We start from the raw sequence: 17,062 nt of genomic DNA on the forward strand, positions 1-17,062 counted from the left end.
ATCATCTTGTGCAAGGTTAACAATATCTCCATCACAACATATCAGGTGTTCATCAGTAGTAGCAATCACCACAGAATTATCATTACTACTGTCAGTTTTCGTCTTATCGTTGTCTGAGCTCTTTTTATTTTCTCGCTTCAACTTTCTGCAGAACTTTTTCGTATGTCCCTTCTTACCACAATGATAGCACTCATCATTAGAATACTTACCTCTAGAACTACTCTGTTGATTACCTCTATTGGCTGGACCTCTGCTTTGAGCTCTCCCCTTCCTTTCGGTGACTAGGACTTCTGACTGTGAAGAGGAACCCTGTGACTTTCTTCTCATCTCTTCATTCAGAATACTGCTCTTAGCTAGTTCCATACTGATAATACCATCCGGAGCTGAGTTCGACAAAGACATCCTGAATGTCTCCCAAGAATCTGGTAAAGTACCCAAAAGACACAATCCCTGTATCTCATCTTCAAACTTGATACCCATTCCAGCAAGCTGATTCATAATTCCTTGGAATGCATTCAAGTGATCAGAAATTGTAGTGCCATCTTGATATCGTAGAGACATCAACTGTTTAATCAAATACAACTTATTATTTCCCGTCTTTCGAGCATAGAGTTGCTCGAGCTTGTTCCACAAAGTACGCGCATGTGTCTCTCCACTAATATGGTTCAAAACATTATCATCCACCCATTGCCGTATATACCCACAAACCTGTCGATGCAAAATAGTCCATTCTTGCTCGGTTTTATTTGCAGGCTTCTCCGTAGTAAACACAGGAAGATAATATTCCTTCACATAAAGAAGATCATCCATCTTCCCTTTCCAAACATGATAATTAGAACCATTCAAATTAACCATTCTACTCGTATTCGTTTCCATCGTTCAAACAAGTTCAAAAACAATAACCTCGCTCTGATACCAATCTGATGGGAAAATGTGACCACAACGGCAACAACTACGTGCGCAATTAACCTTCGTTGGACAATACTTATCCCTACTTGTATGAACCTTCGATGAAACAAACAAGTAAAGCAACAATAAACAATAAACAAGACACCAAGAATTATACGTGGAAAACCCCCTCAATGAAAGGAGTAAAAACCACGGGACCGTAGTCCACCCAAACAATTCACTATGATAAATTATATGGGTAATACACCAAGTTCTTCTCTAGATAAAACTAGAGGAATACAATCACCTTCACACTCTTGGAATAACTCGTCAAGAAGTATGGAACCAAATGAGCAACAAAAGAACAAAGACCCACGGCTCGGTTCAGCCTCTCCACGGCTCTTTAGCTACTGCCCAGCCCCTCAAATACACCTCCGAATCCGATCTCCACCGTTCAGAATTTAGATATCGGTGTTAGGAAGATGCTGTCCGAAATTCAAGACGATCCGACCGTTGGAACTCCGGGAAACGCAAAAACAAGGCAGCCAGCGCAACCAGAAAATTTCCAGCGAATTTTCAAACAATATCTCTCTTTTGCCTATTTTCTCTCTTGCTTATTTTCACAAATATCCTCCTATATTTATATATAGGGTTCCCTTTATTTTTATCTCCTTGTGGGCCAAAACAAGGGTAATCCTATTGGGCTTTTAATCTCATAAGTAGAAACTAAAACCCAACAAATTTCTGGTTCAGTTGCTCTTTCAAAATATGTGGGATCTCAGATTCTATGTGCTCGGCGTTTCTTAAGAGTCCACTAGTACGGAAAAACTAGAGTTTGAAATCGTTGTGTGAAGCATGAGTTCAAAAAGCTTTGTTTTTTCTTTTTTATTAGGATATTTTTTTTAAGGATATGCACATATAGCATTCGTGAACTGTGTTCTAAAAATTGATGATTAATCAAATTAATCATCGATTAATTCATGTTCCGTTGCCCGCCGAATTGATTAAATTTATAATTAATCATCAATCAATCCGATTAATTCACGATCAATTCAATTAATCTCTGATTAATTCTTGTTCCGTGACTTCACCGATTAAGTCCGATTCCCATTTTTACAACCGTGAATACTAATAATGTACACAAAGCTACCTAATAGTTGGAATACGCGCGGTTTTGAAGAGACACCAAATGCCCGTTTGTTTACAATTAAGTACCGGGGCTTAAAAATAGTTTCCACTTTTTCTAAGCCGTTTATGTAAAAAAGGGAGAATTATTTATAAAAAATTTGAGAATATCAGTTTTTATTTCACATGTTTTGCTTCTTTTCCAAATTATTTAATAATTTATAAGTATTAACTTACTTCTTACTTCTACTCTATTTTTTTAGTTTAAATAAGAAATCATTTTTTTAAGTTGACCCAAACGGTACCTACACTATTTTAACCAAAAAAAAATCAACAACCAAAGTTTTATTAGTTGAGTTATGTTGATAATTCGAAACAAATTGAACGCCAGATTTTTACCGTCTCCACGATAGCAGACAGTTTTGACCATTTTATGACATTTGTGACCATTTTTACATTTTATAAATATCCCGCTTTCTTGCAGAAAATTTAATTACATGAGCTCTAGACAGTGGCTTAAAAAAATTAAAATAAGAAACTGAAATATAAGAAATAATTACAATTTCTCAAATAAAATAAAGTAAATAATAATTACAAGTGTAAATATTGGAACTAAGTCAATATTTTCAGAAAAAAAGGTCAATCTTTTCAAAAAAAAACCACTCGATCTACTTCGAAACCAGAATTTGTTCAAATCTTAGAGAAGTTCCTAAGTTCGTAAACATTTTTCTCATGTTTATTTTACCATATTAATAATTTTTATTACATTTATTCATATTACATTTATTCAAAATACAATTTTTACTACATAGATGAAAATAATACAGAAAATTATGGTTGTACTTTTAATAATTTAACTTTTCAATATTATAAACTTAATATACTATTCTTAATTAACAGTCAGAATTCAACCACTTTGTGGATTACGAAAAGTAATATATACAATTTTTTTTAAAATATTTTCTAAAATTTAGACGGCAGTAAGTATCTTTATCAAGCCCTAATACTAATATCAAATTATTCAATCGATCGGTGCGAATGTGCGGTCACTGGTTAATTACATCAAATTATTAAAGCAAATTTTAAATATCAGAGAAAAAGTGAAAATGTAAGTTGTGAGATTTTGACTTCCAGCTAATTAGTTAGCTTCTGGCTTTGATAGACCGAGCTATATATTATTAATTTATTGAAAAAGCAAAATCTTCTGCACATTTGCTATCATCGTAAAAAACGTTCGTGAACTGAATAATTAAATCGGTAAACCGGTCTAATATATCAAATATACAATTCCTCCTAGAACAAAATCATTGGCAGTTTATAATTAAGTATACTTTTTACTTGCGGAAAAAACAAATCTCACTTAGATTTGATTGTTCTTTGACTTTTGTTATTTTAATCTCCTTTCGATGTTTTTCTAGCACGTTTAAATCAACATGCATGCGTCCACAATATTGGAAAAGATGGTGATGATTAGTAACAACACTACGGGCTACAGCTAGGCATGAGCATGGTGCGGTTCGGTTCGATTTTGACTAAAAACCGAACTGTAACCATATTAATTCGGTTTCTAAAATCAAAAACCAAAACCAAATTATATATAATTGGTGCGGTTCGGTTTTCTAAATACGGTTTCGGTTTTAAATGGTGCGGTTTTGATTTCAAAACCAAATATATAAATTGTTTTTTGTTATATTTATTTATTTATTTTTAATAAGACCAGCACTAACATTGCAATTAACATTAATAAACATTGACCTAAGAATAGGCATAGGAAGTGACTACCATTACATTTAGTAGACCAGAGCTTAAGAAGCCGCATTGACAATAAAAAAGTTCTCAGTCATTATACATTATACATTATACATTAGTAACACATATGATGCATCATGAGAATTAGCACTCCCCTCTGTGATGAAATGAAATCTAATTCCTACTGTAAAAATCACAGAACAACACATCTTATGTAACTTTGGACAATTTACAGAATTAAATGGTTAGTGGCAGATATGCATGTAAACAACAAAAGTCCAAGAAATAGATTAGCACCTGAATAGTTATAAAATAAAATGCATAGAATATTATTACAAAAAACAAAATCAATATATATATATATATATATATATATATATATTTAAATAATTAAATATATATATATATATATATAATTTTATTCGGTTCGGTTCGGTTTGTATTCGATTTTAAAAAATTTAAAACCAAACCGCAACCATATTATTGGTTCGGTTTTTATTCAGTTTGGTTATTAGTTGGTTCGGTTTTTTATGGTGCGGTTTCGTTCGGTTTTTTATGCTTTAGGTTCCGGTTCTGATTTTTGGTTCGGTTTTGCTCATCCCTAGCTACAGCTATTCAGCAAGCTTTATAAAGATGGACCAATCTCAGGCTTCAAAATTTTGTATTATACCTCTTCCGTTTTGAAATAGAAGTCGTTTGACTTTTTTACACGTATTTTTAAGTTTTTTGACCGCATATTTAAAATTATTGTTTTTGATATTTTTTTATGAATAATAATATCAATTATATATTTTTATTCAAAAAAAAAATTCGAAAATAATCTTTTTTAACATGCGGTCAAAAGATTTAAAAATATGTGCAAAAAAATCAAACAACTTATATTTCAAAATAAAAAGAGTAGCTACAAATTTTTGGTTTCTGTTTTTTGTACATGGAGCTGGTGAGTCGATCAAATTACTTGGCTCTTATTTTATATCATATGATTCGGGTCTTTCAGAACTGTTTGATTTTCATATTTTTTTCATTAAATCTGATGACGAGGGTCTCATTTACTCCTCTAGCCTAGGTTCAGAGTTCAAAACTTATCCCCACATAAAATAATTTACGAAATTCAGAAATATATAAATGTTTACTGAGATGAATAATATAAAAGTCATGATTTGTTGTTCAGGCACTAAAAAAACAGGACCAAATCGATCGTAAAAAACGATCGGTTAAGAAGGAAAATGGTCGGTTTTACCATTAAACCCAACCGGAAACGGTGGTCGGTTGTAACCTGGTCAGTTATGAAGAATTGGTCGGGTTTAAGGACTAAAATTGACCGTTCATTCGGTCGGTTTTGTAGATTGAAAAAAGTCGCTTCTCTGGATCCTACACTGTCATCTGGAGTCACGCGGCCGCCATTAGGGCTGTTTAACGAACCGAGCTGTTCGCGAACAAGCTCGAGCTCGGCTCGTTAAGAGCTCGTTCGGCTCGGCTCGTTAAGTTAACGAGCTCGAGGTCGAACACAAAAAATTGTTCGTTAAGTAAACGAGCTCGAGCCGAGCTTTTAGTATGTTCGGCTCGAGCTCGGCTCGAGCTCGACTCGAGCTCGCTCGGCTCGAGCTCGGCTCGAGCTCGACTCGAGCTCGCTCGGCTCGAGCTCGGCTCGTTAAAACTCGAAAAAATATAATATTTTCGGGGTTTTTTTTATAATTTATATATGTTATTGAACTCAGAATTCAACATATAATTAATATATATATATATATATATATATATATATATATATATTTTAGTGATGTAACCAAAATTTCGGAAAATAATAATTTTATATGGTTTGCTATTTTAACAGTCAAGTAGAAGGTTAACTAGTACCGCTAACTAGTGTTTAATCCTAATTTAGTGTTTCAATATGTTAAAAAATATTTCTTACCGATTCAACCGTATGGATGTTAACATATATACATTTTAGTGATATAAACAAAGTTTAAAAAAAATTAAAATTATTTGGTTAGCTATTTTAAGAGTCAACTAGCGGTTTGTCCTTATTTTTTTTCTGGCTCGGCTCGACTCGATTCGACTCGGCTCGGCTTGTATTTGTTCGCGAACAAGCTCGTGTTCGGCTCGTTAGTTAACGAGCCGAGCTTGAACACAATTTTTGTTCGATAAAAAAGCTCGGCCCGGCTCAGCTCGTCAGAAAAAAAATTAAAGCTCGGCTCGGTTCGGTCAAAACTCGGCTCGGCTCGGTTCGTGAACAGCCCTAGCCGCCATTGCCACGTGTAACATTATAACCGACCAAGCGAGCCTTTCGGGGATTTGAAGTTTTTGAAAAATTTAAAGATGTTTATGAATGTTTTTTTATGAATATTATTCTAGATGTTTATTGGTTTATTTATTAATTTTATAAATATTATGAACGTTCTTGCTTAATGAAATATATATATATCTTGCTTGCAAATTCGATTCATGTTTTATCATCATGCTTACAAAACATAAACAAAATCGACTAAATATCGAATTCAAAGAACAAGAACAAAATCGATTAAAATATTAAATTCAAAGACCAAGAACAAAATCGACTAAATATCGAATTCAAAGAACATAAACAAAATCGACAAAATATCAAATTCAAAATCACATACATACACAAACATACATATACATACATAAACACATGTTATACAATCTGTGCAAAAATCAAACAGTGTCTGTGTGTGCAAAACGTAGGAGACAGAATTCAAACGAAGGATATATGTAAGAGAATCCGAGTCCAGTGCGCAACTGTCTCCTTAAAGCGTATTTCGCCCTCACCGTATGCGATGAACGATCGCCTCCCAGGATAAAACGGATTGTCGATGCGAGAAGCACCTTCGACGAACTAGAACAAGGACTGAAACTATCACCGACGGCTAGGGTTTTTGGATGCGAGAGGCCGTGTGTATTTCGTATGAATAAACCCTAATCTATAATGGAGAGACTGGTGAAGGGGAAAGAGATTTAGCAAAAATATACGTTTTAAACCGACCGACGGCGGTCAGTTTTGTTTTCAGAGATAAAACGTCGTCGCTCTGAGTTATAATTTATTTAAAAATTAATTAAATTTGAAACTATATAACCGACCGGCGTCGATCGGTTATGATCTTTATTACAAAACGGTGTCGTAACCCCTTCTCTGACGAGTTTATGTAATCCATTTTTCAAATAAATAAAAATATTTATATGTATATAATAAGTTTAAAACCGACTGCCGTCAGTCGGTTTGTTTTCCGAGATAAAACGCCGTCGTTCTTACTCATAATTTATTTAAAAATTAATTAAAATTTTAAAATGACGTAACCGACCGAATATCCAGTCGATTAAGAAGCGTACATGTCAGCCTCAAAACCCAATTACGACGGTTTTAAGTCGACACTTTTTTTAGGCGGTCGGTTTTGTTCTGTTTTTTTTTGTGAGAGGAAGCAAAAAACCTGAATGAACCAGTAAAATGAGAATTTTGTTTGTTTGATTTTAGTTCGGAAAAAGTAAAATTAACTATGAATCAAACTCAGTTTTACTAGCCAGCTATTTCATATTCTGCGAGTTTGATAACTGAGATAATCAATTTTTAACTATTCGTATATCAATATTTAATCATTTGATAACAAAAAATAAGATATTATTTAATATAAAATTTATTAAATTAAAAACTTATTTAGAAATTTAGATACGATCTTTTTAATTTTTAATTTTTTATTATTGGTCAATAAATTTGAATAAATATATATTTAAATGTTTAAATTTAGGCCGGCACCTGCGGACCCATATTTAAAATAATATTTAGACCATCAAAGGAGTTTAGATGGGGATTTATCCAAATTCAAATTATGGGAATTTAAATGTTTCCGGAAATCTATAAACCCATATAAGCTAACCAATCAATCTTTTAATATGCCATTATTATAAGTTAAAGTGATGCATAAACCCAAATACTAACCCATCATACTAACTTAATTTTTAATGTTTTGATTTAATAGATAATAAAAAATATATTATCACATGTTATAAATTAAGGAGGTCCGTGGGTCAAATACTAACCGACTCATCAAACTCGATTGACTAACCGATCAATTGACCAACTTTTGATGATGTGTCGGCTTTAATAGTATAATAATATATATAATATAATATAGGTTTATAATATTAATATAAAGTTAGACCATTAGAGATTTTAAAAATAATATTAATGTGTTTTGGTTGAAAAATATCACCGGTTATTTATTAATAATTAATAATTATATATAATAATATTATATTTATATATATATATATATATATGTCACCCATGTCAATTGTGGAAGATCTTTTTTTTTTTAATTAGAAAATCTAAAAAGGATAATGTGTTTTAATTAAAAAGGTAATTACTATGTTACTCGATGTTATTTTAGAAGATTGAGTTTTTTTTAGTTGAAAAATATAAAAAATAATATATTTTAGTTAAAAAAATAATTGGTTGTATAGATAGGCCCATATTTCGACCCAAGTACGATCAAACTTTCAATGTTTCGGCTTTAATAATATAGTGCAGATAGGTTGGTTTATATTTACCAAATACACAAGAGTATTTTATAATCGGTTTTATACAGTTGTGGCTAAATTAGAACTGCAACACATTATGTAAAATACGATATTATAATTCTAAGTTGTTATAAATAAAATGTATTATTTTAATATGATAATTGATGATTTGACATTTGCTACATATGTATTGGTTAATTTGACAAATATAATCATCCACAGTAGTTTGACTAAAATTACACATAAGGCTAGAGTATGGTTGGGATATATAATATTTTGCTTTAATATATTCTCTCTGTCACTCTCAATTCTTAATATTGGGGGACGGGGGCTTGACGCGTTCTCCCTCAATTACCATGAGGTCATCAAACAGAATGATATATATACTCAACTTAGTGGTTTAAATGATATGATTTTTTAATGAATGGTACAGGTGAGATTTTTAGACAAAATAAGTGACCTCTTCAACATAAAAACCCTACACGAAAGGGACTGAGGGACTATGGAAGAAGAGGAAGTGAGGAACTGTGCAAAAATAGGCGTACTAATTATCACCTAACAGTACACTCAACATGGCTTTCATAAGATTACTTGTCATAATCTGAAGAATAGTTCCTTTGTGAATTGTGATGGCATTTTCCATTAATGAAGACCAGACCGTTAATTATGGATAATACATAACTCTGTGATCGCTGATTGTTGATTGTTGATCAGTGATTGTTGTTTGTTGATCAGTGATTGTTGTTTGTTTTAATGTATTTTCGTTATACAAATGATGATGAGCACACAGTATATCATCTATTGTCCAATGCTTACCATATTGTACGTCCGAATCATTGGATCTGGGACATACTCGTATGTTCATAAAATCACACAGTAGCTGATCCTTAAACATGTTTAATTATGTACTGCATTAACTGTCTAATATCTGTCTAATCCTATTTCGTTCCATGATCTAACCACTAATCCTTTCGTGTGTACTCGTTTAGCTTCTCTAAGTAACCAGTTTACTCTACCTGAGGATAATAATTAATTTATATACTTAGATCATCTCCCACCATGGCAAAATAAAAATTATAGCCAACTTATGCAAAAAAGCACACTCCAACCACAGCCCGCTTTTGTCTATATTGACAACCACCTATTAACGGCTATATTTGTCGATGTAGAAAATTTACACATCATTTATTATCATATTGAAGTGATAGGTTTTATTTTAACAATCTAAAATATTAATAACATACCATTTTTAAATTATAGCCAACCAATATAGCCGGTAACAATGAACCACAATGTCTTACACGTTCAACAAATTTTACATAAACATAATCTCTTATATCTCTTTCACATGTTTATAATTTTTTTTATTATTTGCACATATTTTAGGATGTATATAAATATATTTTCATATTTCGTTTTTGAAATTTTCATTTTTGCACGAATAAAATATTAAATTTTTCATGAAAAAAATATTTGAAATAATTTTTAAAACTATATCTAATGGAAGTCTGAATACGTGTCAAATCTAGTCCCAAAAATAAACATCCGAGGAGGATATACAGGGAATACTGCTCATTTGAAATAAACAGAAACGTTATTTTAAAGATGAAAATTTATATATAATTTAAAATTAAATTACAATGTTATTTGTCCAAATTTGACTTAAAATTAGGTCATTACATTCCGAGTAGTAAAATGTGGTTAATCCATGAATATTTACTCAACTACTCAATAATATTCACTTTTGGGTAAATTTTATGTACAAATAACGTGAAATTCATCTTCCTCCTTTTCTAAAATTAATATAACTATTCATGTGATTTTGGCAGTTCCATTATTGATATTACCCATAACCAAGGAAGGAATGATATTTATGGATAAGAAACAGGCCACGTCTGCAATAGTTCGTATAATATTTTTCAAACCTAAAATAATTTCAATATTTCATACCTGTCAGAACAACAAAGTTTTACTTTTTAATTTTTTCTTTTTATTAAATAATTTTCTCTAGATTGGAGGCAAAAAAAAAATAAAAAAAAATTCTCTAGATTTAAAATAAACAGTCAAATATTGACGATCATCTAAATACGATGAATCCTTATTTTAATTAAAAAAAATATGTTATAATACTCTTCTCTGAAATTAAAAAATTATTTTCAAACAGATGGAGCCAAATGTATTTGTTATAACTTATATAATATTATAATAATTTCTAGAATATTCATTTACCCATGTATGAGCAAATTGGGATAATTAGTTGTTATAATTATAAACTAGCCTACACGTCCGTGCAAGACAAGGCCGTGTCATTTATAAATTATTTTCTATATTCTATATTTTGATTAATAGGTTAAATTTTGGTATTATTATAAAATATCAATTTATTAAATTTTTAGATATATTTTTTTACAATAAACTATTAATATCCATAATAATTGATTAAACATATTACACTACAATTTTTGAGTGTGTTATTCAATCAAAACACAATAAAACATGTGTTTATACGATAAAAAATATAGACGCGTTTTGGGTAAATCATATAACCAAATTCAAATGGTAGGATAATTAAAATCAATTTAATTAAAAGGAGATAAATTGAACACTGAACACTAGCGGACATACTATATAAAATATACTTATACGAGAGAGTCATACAGTGAAGATAAAGATAATATTTGTTTTCTTTCCCTCTCTTTTTCCTACTCCATGTCTTTCTGCTAATAAATCTCTACATATTTTTATATGGTGTTTTACTAATTATCATTGACTAATCAATTATCAGTTTATGATACATTATCAGTCGGTCGAACAAATACCAGATTCGAATTTTGATGTAAAAAATAAACACAAAATTATATGACACAGAAAACCCACTTCTCAACATGTAGCAATCAAAATCATATGAATAATACAATCAAACAAATTATCATAATCAATCAGTTTAACATATTCAACCATCCGCTCTCAAGTAATACCCAAATCTACATCTTGAACACACGTATGTAGTAGACATAATATGACCATTTTGACTTTTGACCGGTCAAATTAACTATATTTGTATTGAAATTTACATATACCATACAAGTGAAAATAAAAAAAATAAAAATTTAATGTTTTCAGAATTTTTCACAATATCTTACACAAATAAAGTTTTATTCATTTAGTGGGAGCTACTGCAACAGTTTCATCAGTAACTTCAAGTCACTGATGCCCCTTTATTTAATAAAAATATTGATAATGAATAAATATGAATAAAAATTATACAATGATCGGAAATGTCAAGAAAGATTTGTACAATTTAATGATTTAAGGGAAAGAATTCTCTACAACTTACATTGTAAAAATGAGTTTCGCAATATTTAAATGATTAATAAGACTAATAATAAACAAAAAAGGATGAAATGAATTAACATTTTACGAAATACTAATTAGAAGAATACAATTACCTAATAATTTTGCATAATGATTTGGTAATATAACAAAAAAATTATTACCGCTCGATCACGGGCCCTTGTAATCAACTTTGCATTGGACTTTGATGCTCTGTTTTTAGTTTATTGTGTAAGCTAATTATTTGATGCATTTGCTAATGTAGATATTATATTTTTTTTTTATGTTCTCTTATAGTAAGAATAGACATTATTGTTATTTTTTTGCTGAATAGAGACATTTTTGTGGCCAATATTATCATCTTATTCCACTAAATGACCCATAAACTTGAGCTAGTGATAAATTGCACTACCCCACCCCACAATCATGAATCACCTTCACATTTTTCTCGACCATATTTTGTGATCTCTATTTTCCAACTACAACACCTCAGTGAGGATCATTATATAAACTCCTGGCCAATGGTCCAGACTACAAGTAGTCTCTTCAAACCAAAACGACTAAGACAAGCTATGGTGCTGCAACAACTTCTCGATGAAGCTCAATCCACTAGCCAAGCCCTTAGCCACCACAATCCTGGATCCGCCACTGACCCGACACGTATTATAAGCAAGAAGAGGCACTATAGAGGCGTGAGACGTCGTCCATGGGGAAAATTCGCAGCTGAGATTCGTGACTCAGCACGACATGGGGCACGTACATGGCTAGGGACGTATGAAACTGCCGAAGAGGCTGCATTTGCTTATGATAAGGCTGCTTTTAAGATGAGAGGGGCTAAGGCTATTCTCAACTTCCCAGGTCAGGCAGGGTCACACTCGAATGTCGAAAAGTCTGAGCAAAATTTATGTTTTAAGCTACTTGACAATAATCAGGGTTCGAGCTCGAGTTCGCTTTCGAGTGAACGAGTTGCTGGAATTAAAGGTGAAGAGACGCGTGATATGGAATTAAATGATTATCGTCACCTCCTCAAGCTGTAGAGATAAGTTATGCATATTTTCATGCAGCTGAAATGGTATCCAGGAAACTTGTAATTTCTTTATATTGTTAAATGCAGACTGTATTTTCTCTATGTTAATTGTTCTTTCTAAGCGTTATGTTAGATATATTAAATTACGTTTCTATTTCACGTTTCGGGGTCATGTATATGATTCGGGTACCTAATTTGTGGCCGTTACTGAATCCGTACAAATTTATTCTTTGATTCGTCCGGGATATCTGGATTGGTGTCCTTTGCTTTATCTTGATTCAAGTGGAAATTGAAGAGTAATTTTGATGGGTCACGTAGAATGAATCCGTTGGACCGAAAGTTTACAGATGAGATCCAATAATTAAACAACCAACTTGTTTTTTTAGTCCACTTTACTCAGCCCAATTATTTTATGCTGATATTATGTTGTTGGTATCATAATTAAAAAATATATTCAAATGTGTTGAGGAACTATATCAAAAAATGACAGCTTATTGAATCATAAAATTCTTGCACACCTTTAGTGAGGCCGCAGCAACAGGAGGTAGTCAAATATAGGAGTGGTTTCCGAGGTACAATTAGCCGAATACATGAGTTCATTCAGAAAGAATATTATCTCCTGATCTGATTTCTATACATTTTCGTTTTTTGAATGAGACATCTAATTTTATACATTTTAAAATTTTCTCAAATTAGTAATCTTTTATAATATACAAATTTCAATCATCCACTACTTTCTCCATTCTTCATAGGCTAAAATACATTTTTACCACTGAGATATGACTTGGTGGACACACCAACCACCAGCCTTTAAAAAAATACGGTTCAGCCATGAATGTTCAGCAAGAACCGTATTTTTTGAAAGGTTGATGGTTGATGTGTCCACCAAGGCATATCTCAGTGGTAAAAATGTATTTTAGCCTTCTTCATAATATCCCACAAGCCATAAGCTCGTAAGATTTGTGCTTACGCGCGCCTGCCATATGAGAAACAAAATAATGTTATAGTATAGAGAATGTTTGTTACTAAATAGATCGACTTTGTGCTTTTGATATCACTTGTTGAAAATGAGTTACTCCTTCCATCCCAAATTAGATGAACTCGTTGACTTCGGGCACGCACTTTAAAGTCCATTAACCACATAGCTACATTACTTTTTTTTTGAAATTTTATTTTTACAAATAAAAATTTAGATACGAAATTTTCATTTACAAAAGAAAAATTTTAAAAATAAATTTCGGAACTATACGGTCAATGCACCTTAAGTTACGTGCCCAAAATCAACTAGCTCATCTAATCTGGGATGGAGGTAGTATATGATTACCAAAGAAGATTTTATTGAACTGATTTCTTCTTATGAAATGCATTACATGATATTTCTTTTATAATACAAATGTATGATCCGCAAGAGAGATCTAGAAAATTCTGCAGATAGTACATCTTAGAGTCTCCAGAAACTAATAGTTTGATACACTGTCTTTTACAATTTAGATTAAATGTATGCAATATATAACATAAAATTATGGAAACATCTAGAGTTTCTGAGATGAGTCACATTTTCAACGGTTTCTTTTGCGCAAAAAAAAAAAAAAGAGAGAGATGAAATTCATTGTGACCAGACCAAACTATATTGAGAAATTTTCATGTTCCCAATATTTAAGCCACTATATATGTAAATTCTGCTAAATTTTAATTTGCGCTCTATATTTGTGGGTCTTTATATATGATAACACATCTAAAATCTGAATATTGTATGAATGAGATATATGTTACATGCATTTTCTAACTGTCTGATCATAAGGTAGATAGTAAACTTTCCAAATAATCACTTCCAAGATCCTGAAACTCAAGTATATCAAACTGATCATCTCCACAAACTTCATTCAAACCTGCCATTTTCATTATTGCATGTTCCTCCTCCGTCGCCAAATAAACCTCATTAGGTAATTCCGGAAGCATATGATTGCAGCCAAAAGAAGTACAATCAAAATCAAGTAATTGTTCACTCTTGAATAAACTAGTTATAACATGACTTTCTGATGGAATTGCAATGTTACTAGAACCTTGAGTCTTTTTCTCAAGAGGGAAGTTAAGGTGTGCTTTAGGACCCCTAATTCTTATCGCGGCCTTGTCATAAGCTAAAGCTGCTTCTTCAGCCGTTCCAAATGTCCCAAGCCAGACCCTAGCTCCTTTCCTTGTGGAATCTCGTATTTCTGCTGCATATTTACCCCAAGGCCGCCTTCTCACACCCCTATAATGTCTCGTATTTATCTTCTCAACTTTGATTTCAACGTTTTTTCTTAACCTCTCATTTCTCTCCAAGCTTTCAAAATCATGATTCAATGTTGAGAGGCTGTTTTCAACATGCAAAGAAGGAGCTGTGCATTCACTAAGAATAGTCTCCCAGCTGGTTTCGGATCCCATAGACATCCCTCGGCCTAGACTTGGTAGCCTTTCTAACATATCCGTCGTAAATGGCCCTGTTTGTTGTACTGTATTATGATCTAGGGTTGGCATCTCATTCCAGAACTGAAACACATCAAACTCCTTGTGAAGCTCATTGCTGTAATATTCATGATCTCTTCCAAAAAAATTCGCCCACACATTCTCAAGAATCGCTTCGGGAGATGATGACGTGGCATCTTTTCTCACAGTCATGTTAATGCAATCAGAAAACAGTTTATCAGATGTTGTATGAACTAGGGAATTGAGATAAGTGGCTGCACTAGATTTACAATAAATAGTTAATTTGGTGAATGAATGGTGCAATAACTTGTATTGCAAACAATGCCATAGCTAAATTGAAGGAGCGTATTATGATGACAAATTAAATAAAAAAACGTTGAAAGCTTTATTATAATAATGGATTGATGGAATATTGTGATTGGACTAATCATTAGAGTATACTCTATAATACTATAAGTCTATAACAAGATCCATTGTATAATGAAAATAATTAGATTATATAGTAGAATAACAAAGATCCAGTGTATTATGATACGTATTTGTACACAATAGGATACTAGAAGGGGAAAGAAATACGCGGGTTTCAAATGGTGCCTTGCACTTCATATGTACGTACCAAATGAAGCCCCTTCTTTCTGGACACAGTTGTGATTTTTGAGTTTATAAGAAATAATCTTTAAATAAATGTTTTCTATACAGATGGTTTTTCAATTTCTAGCTGGCAGTTCTATTCACCTAACTTTTTTGTGCTGTGCAATTAATTAATTAATAATAATTATTCAGCAAAACTTCATTCAAATCATTCCCGGAGATACCGAAATTGCAAAGGGCCAGCTAGCTAATAAAATCTCCAGATTTATTTGGTGAACAAGTGGTATAAAGATTTTATACACGCGGTTGATTCTTACAAACACGACATTCTCTCCCGAAAATGAGCAATTATAAAGTTTGACAAAGTAACAACTGGATCAACTTGAACTATGCCAGTTCCTTCTGCAACAAGTTAAATATTGGACTTTTCAGCATAATCAAATTAATGAGAAGGAAGAAAAAGTGGGCTTGGACGTTAATGAAAGCAAGCTCGAACATAGTAAAATAGTAAGAGGACTAAATTATAAGCACAATCTAAATACTAAAGGTGGTTGTTTTAAACTGTATAATGTAGAAAATATTATAGCCAAAGTTGACAATTCTTGATATTTTTATATGGAAAATTCAACTGATATATACAATTCGAGGATACACATTCGTGCAGAAAATGAGTGTAGACCAAGCATGAGAAAGAGTTTGTGATATGTTTGAGATTGGAAATGACTGGACAAGTTGTTATTTGGGCCCCCAGTGGAAGATGCACATGCATATATTATTCTTTTTGACGTGATACCGATCAATTTTGCCACATCTTTGGTATGGGATCTGCGAGGTGGTGTTTGACGCCAGTTATTTCATGAAAATAAGATTTATGAGGTTTATTATTAATTAATTATATAATTAAATTTGATATTATTATGTATATATTTTACTGATTTCTGTCATCCAATCGCATTGATTTTTAATTTGAAACGAGTTTTGATTTATTAGGTAAAAATGGATTTAAGTCCTTATTAAATTAAGCCCGGACAAACGGCGGCTGCCAGAGAATCATGACAACAAGTGTTGTTTACAAAGAACAAGCTGTTGAGAAGATAAGGCAAACATTTTCACGAGTGATGGGGAGAATTATAAATAGTTGTATTCGATAAGTTCTGATATATTTTTTTAAGCCTGTCAAGCTCTCATGGATCGATGAATGGGTATCCTTAACATGACTATTTTATCTAGAAATTAAAATGACTTGGCTAAGTTCTTTCTCATGATTTACTTGATTGTTCCGCTGCCAAAATATCTTAATTTACTTGACAACATTTTTATCCATGACGCTCCTTCATGAAGCACATT

At 31.9% G+C, this 17,062-nt stretch overlaps 2 protein-coding genes across 2 annotated transcripts; one reads left to right on the forward strand and one right to left on the reverse strand.

The window, feature by feature from the left end:
• Positions 1–12,152: 12,152 nt before the first annotated feature.
• LOC108198751 (ethylene-responsive transcription factor ERF096) lies at positions 12,153–12,668 on the forward strand. Its single transcript, XM_017366528.2, has one exon. It carries the CDS (start codon positions 12,153–12,155, stop codon positions 12,666–12,668), a length of 516 nt encoding a protein of 171 aa, XP_017222017.1.
• Positions 12,669–14,090: 1,422 nt separating this feature from the next.
• Positions 14,091–15,979, reverse strand: LOC108198908 (ethylene-responsive transcription factor ERF091). Its single transcript, XM_017366680.2, has one exon. The coding sequence runs from the start codon at positions 15,314–15,316 to the stop codon at positions 14,453–14,455; it is 864 nt and encodes a 287-aa protein (XP_017222169.1). The 5' UTR covers positions 15,317–15,979; the 3' UTR covers positions 14,091–14,452.
• Positions 15,980–17,062: the final 1,083 nt, after the last annotated feature.

The sequence above is a fragment of the Daucus carota genome, chromosome 8 (assembly GCF_001625215.2).
Source record: "Daucus carota subsp. sativus chromosome 8, DH1 v3.0, whole genome shotgun sequence".
Taxonomy (NCBI): Eukaryota; Viridiplantae; Streptophyta; class Magnoliopsida; order Apiales; family Apiaceae; genus Daucus; species Daucus carota.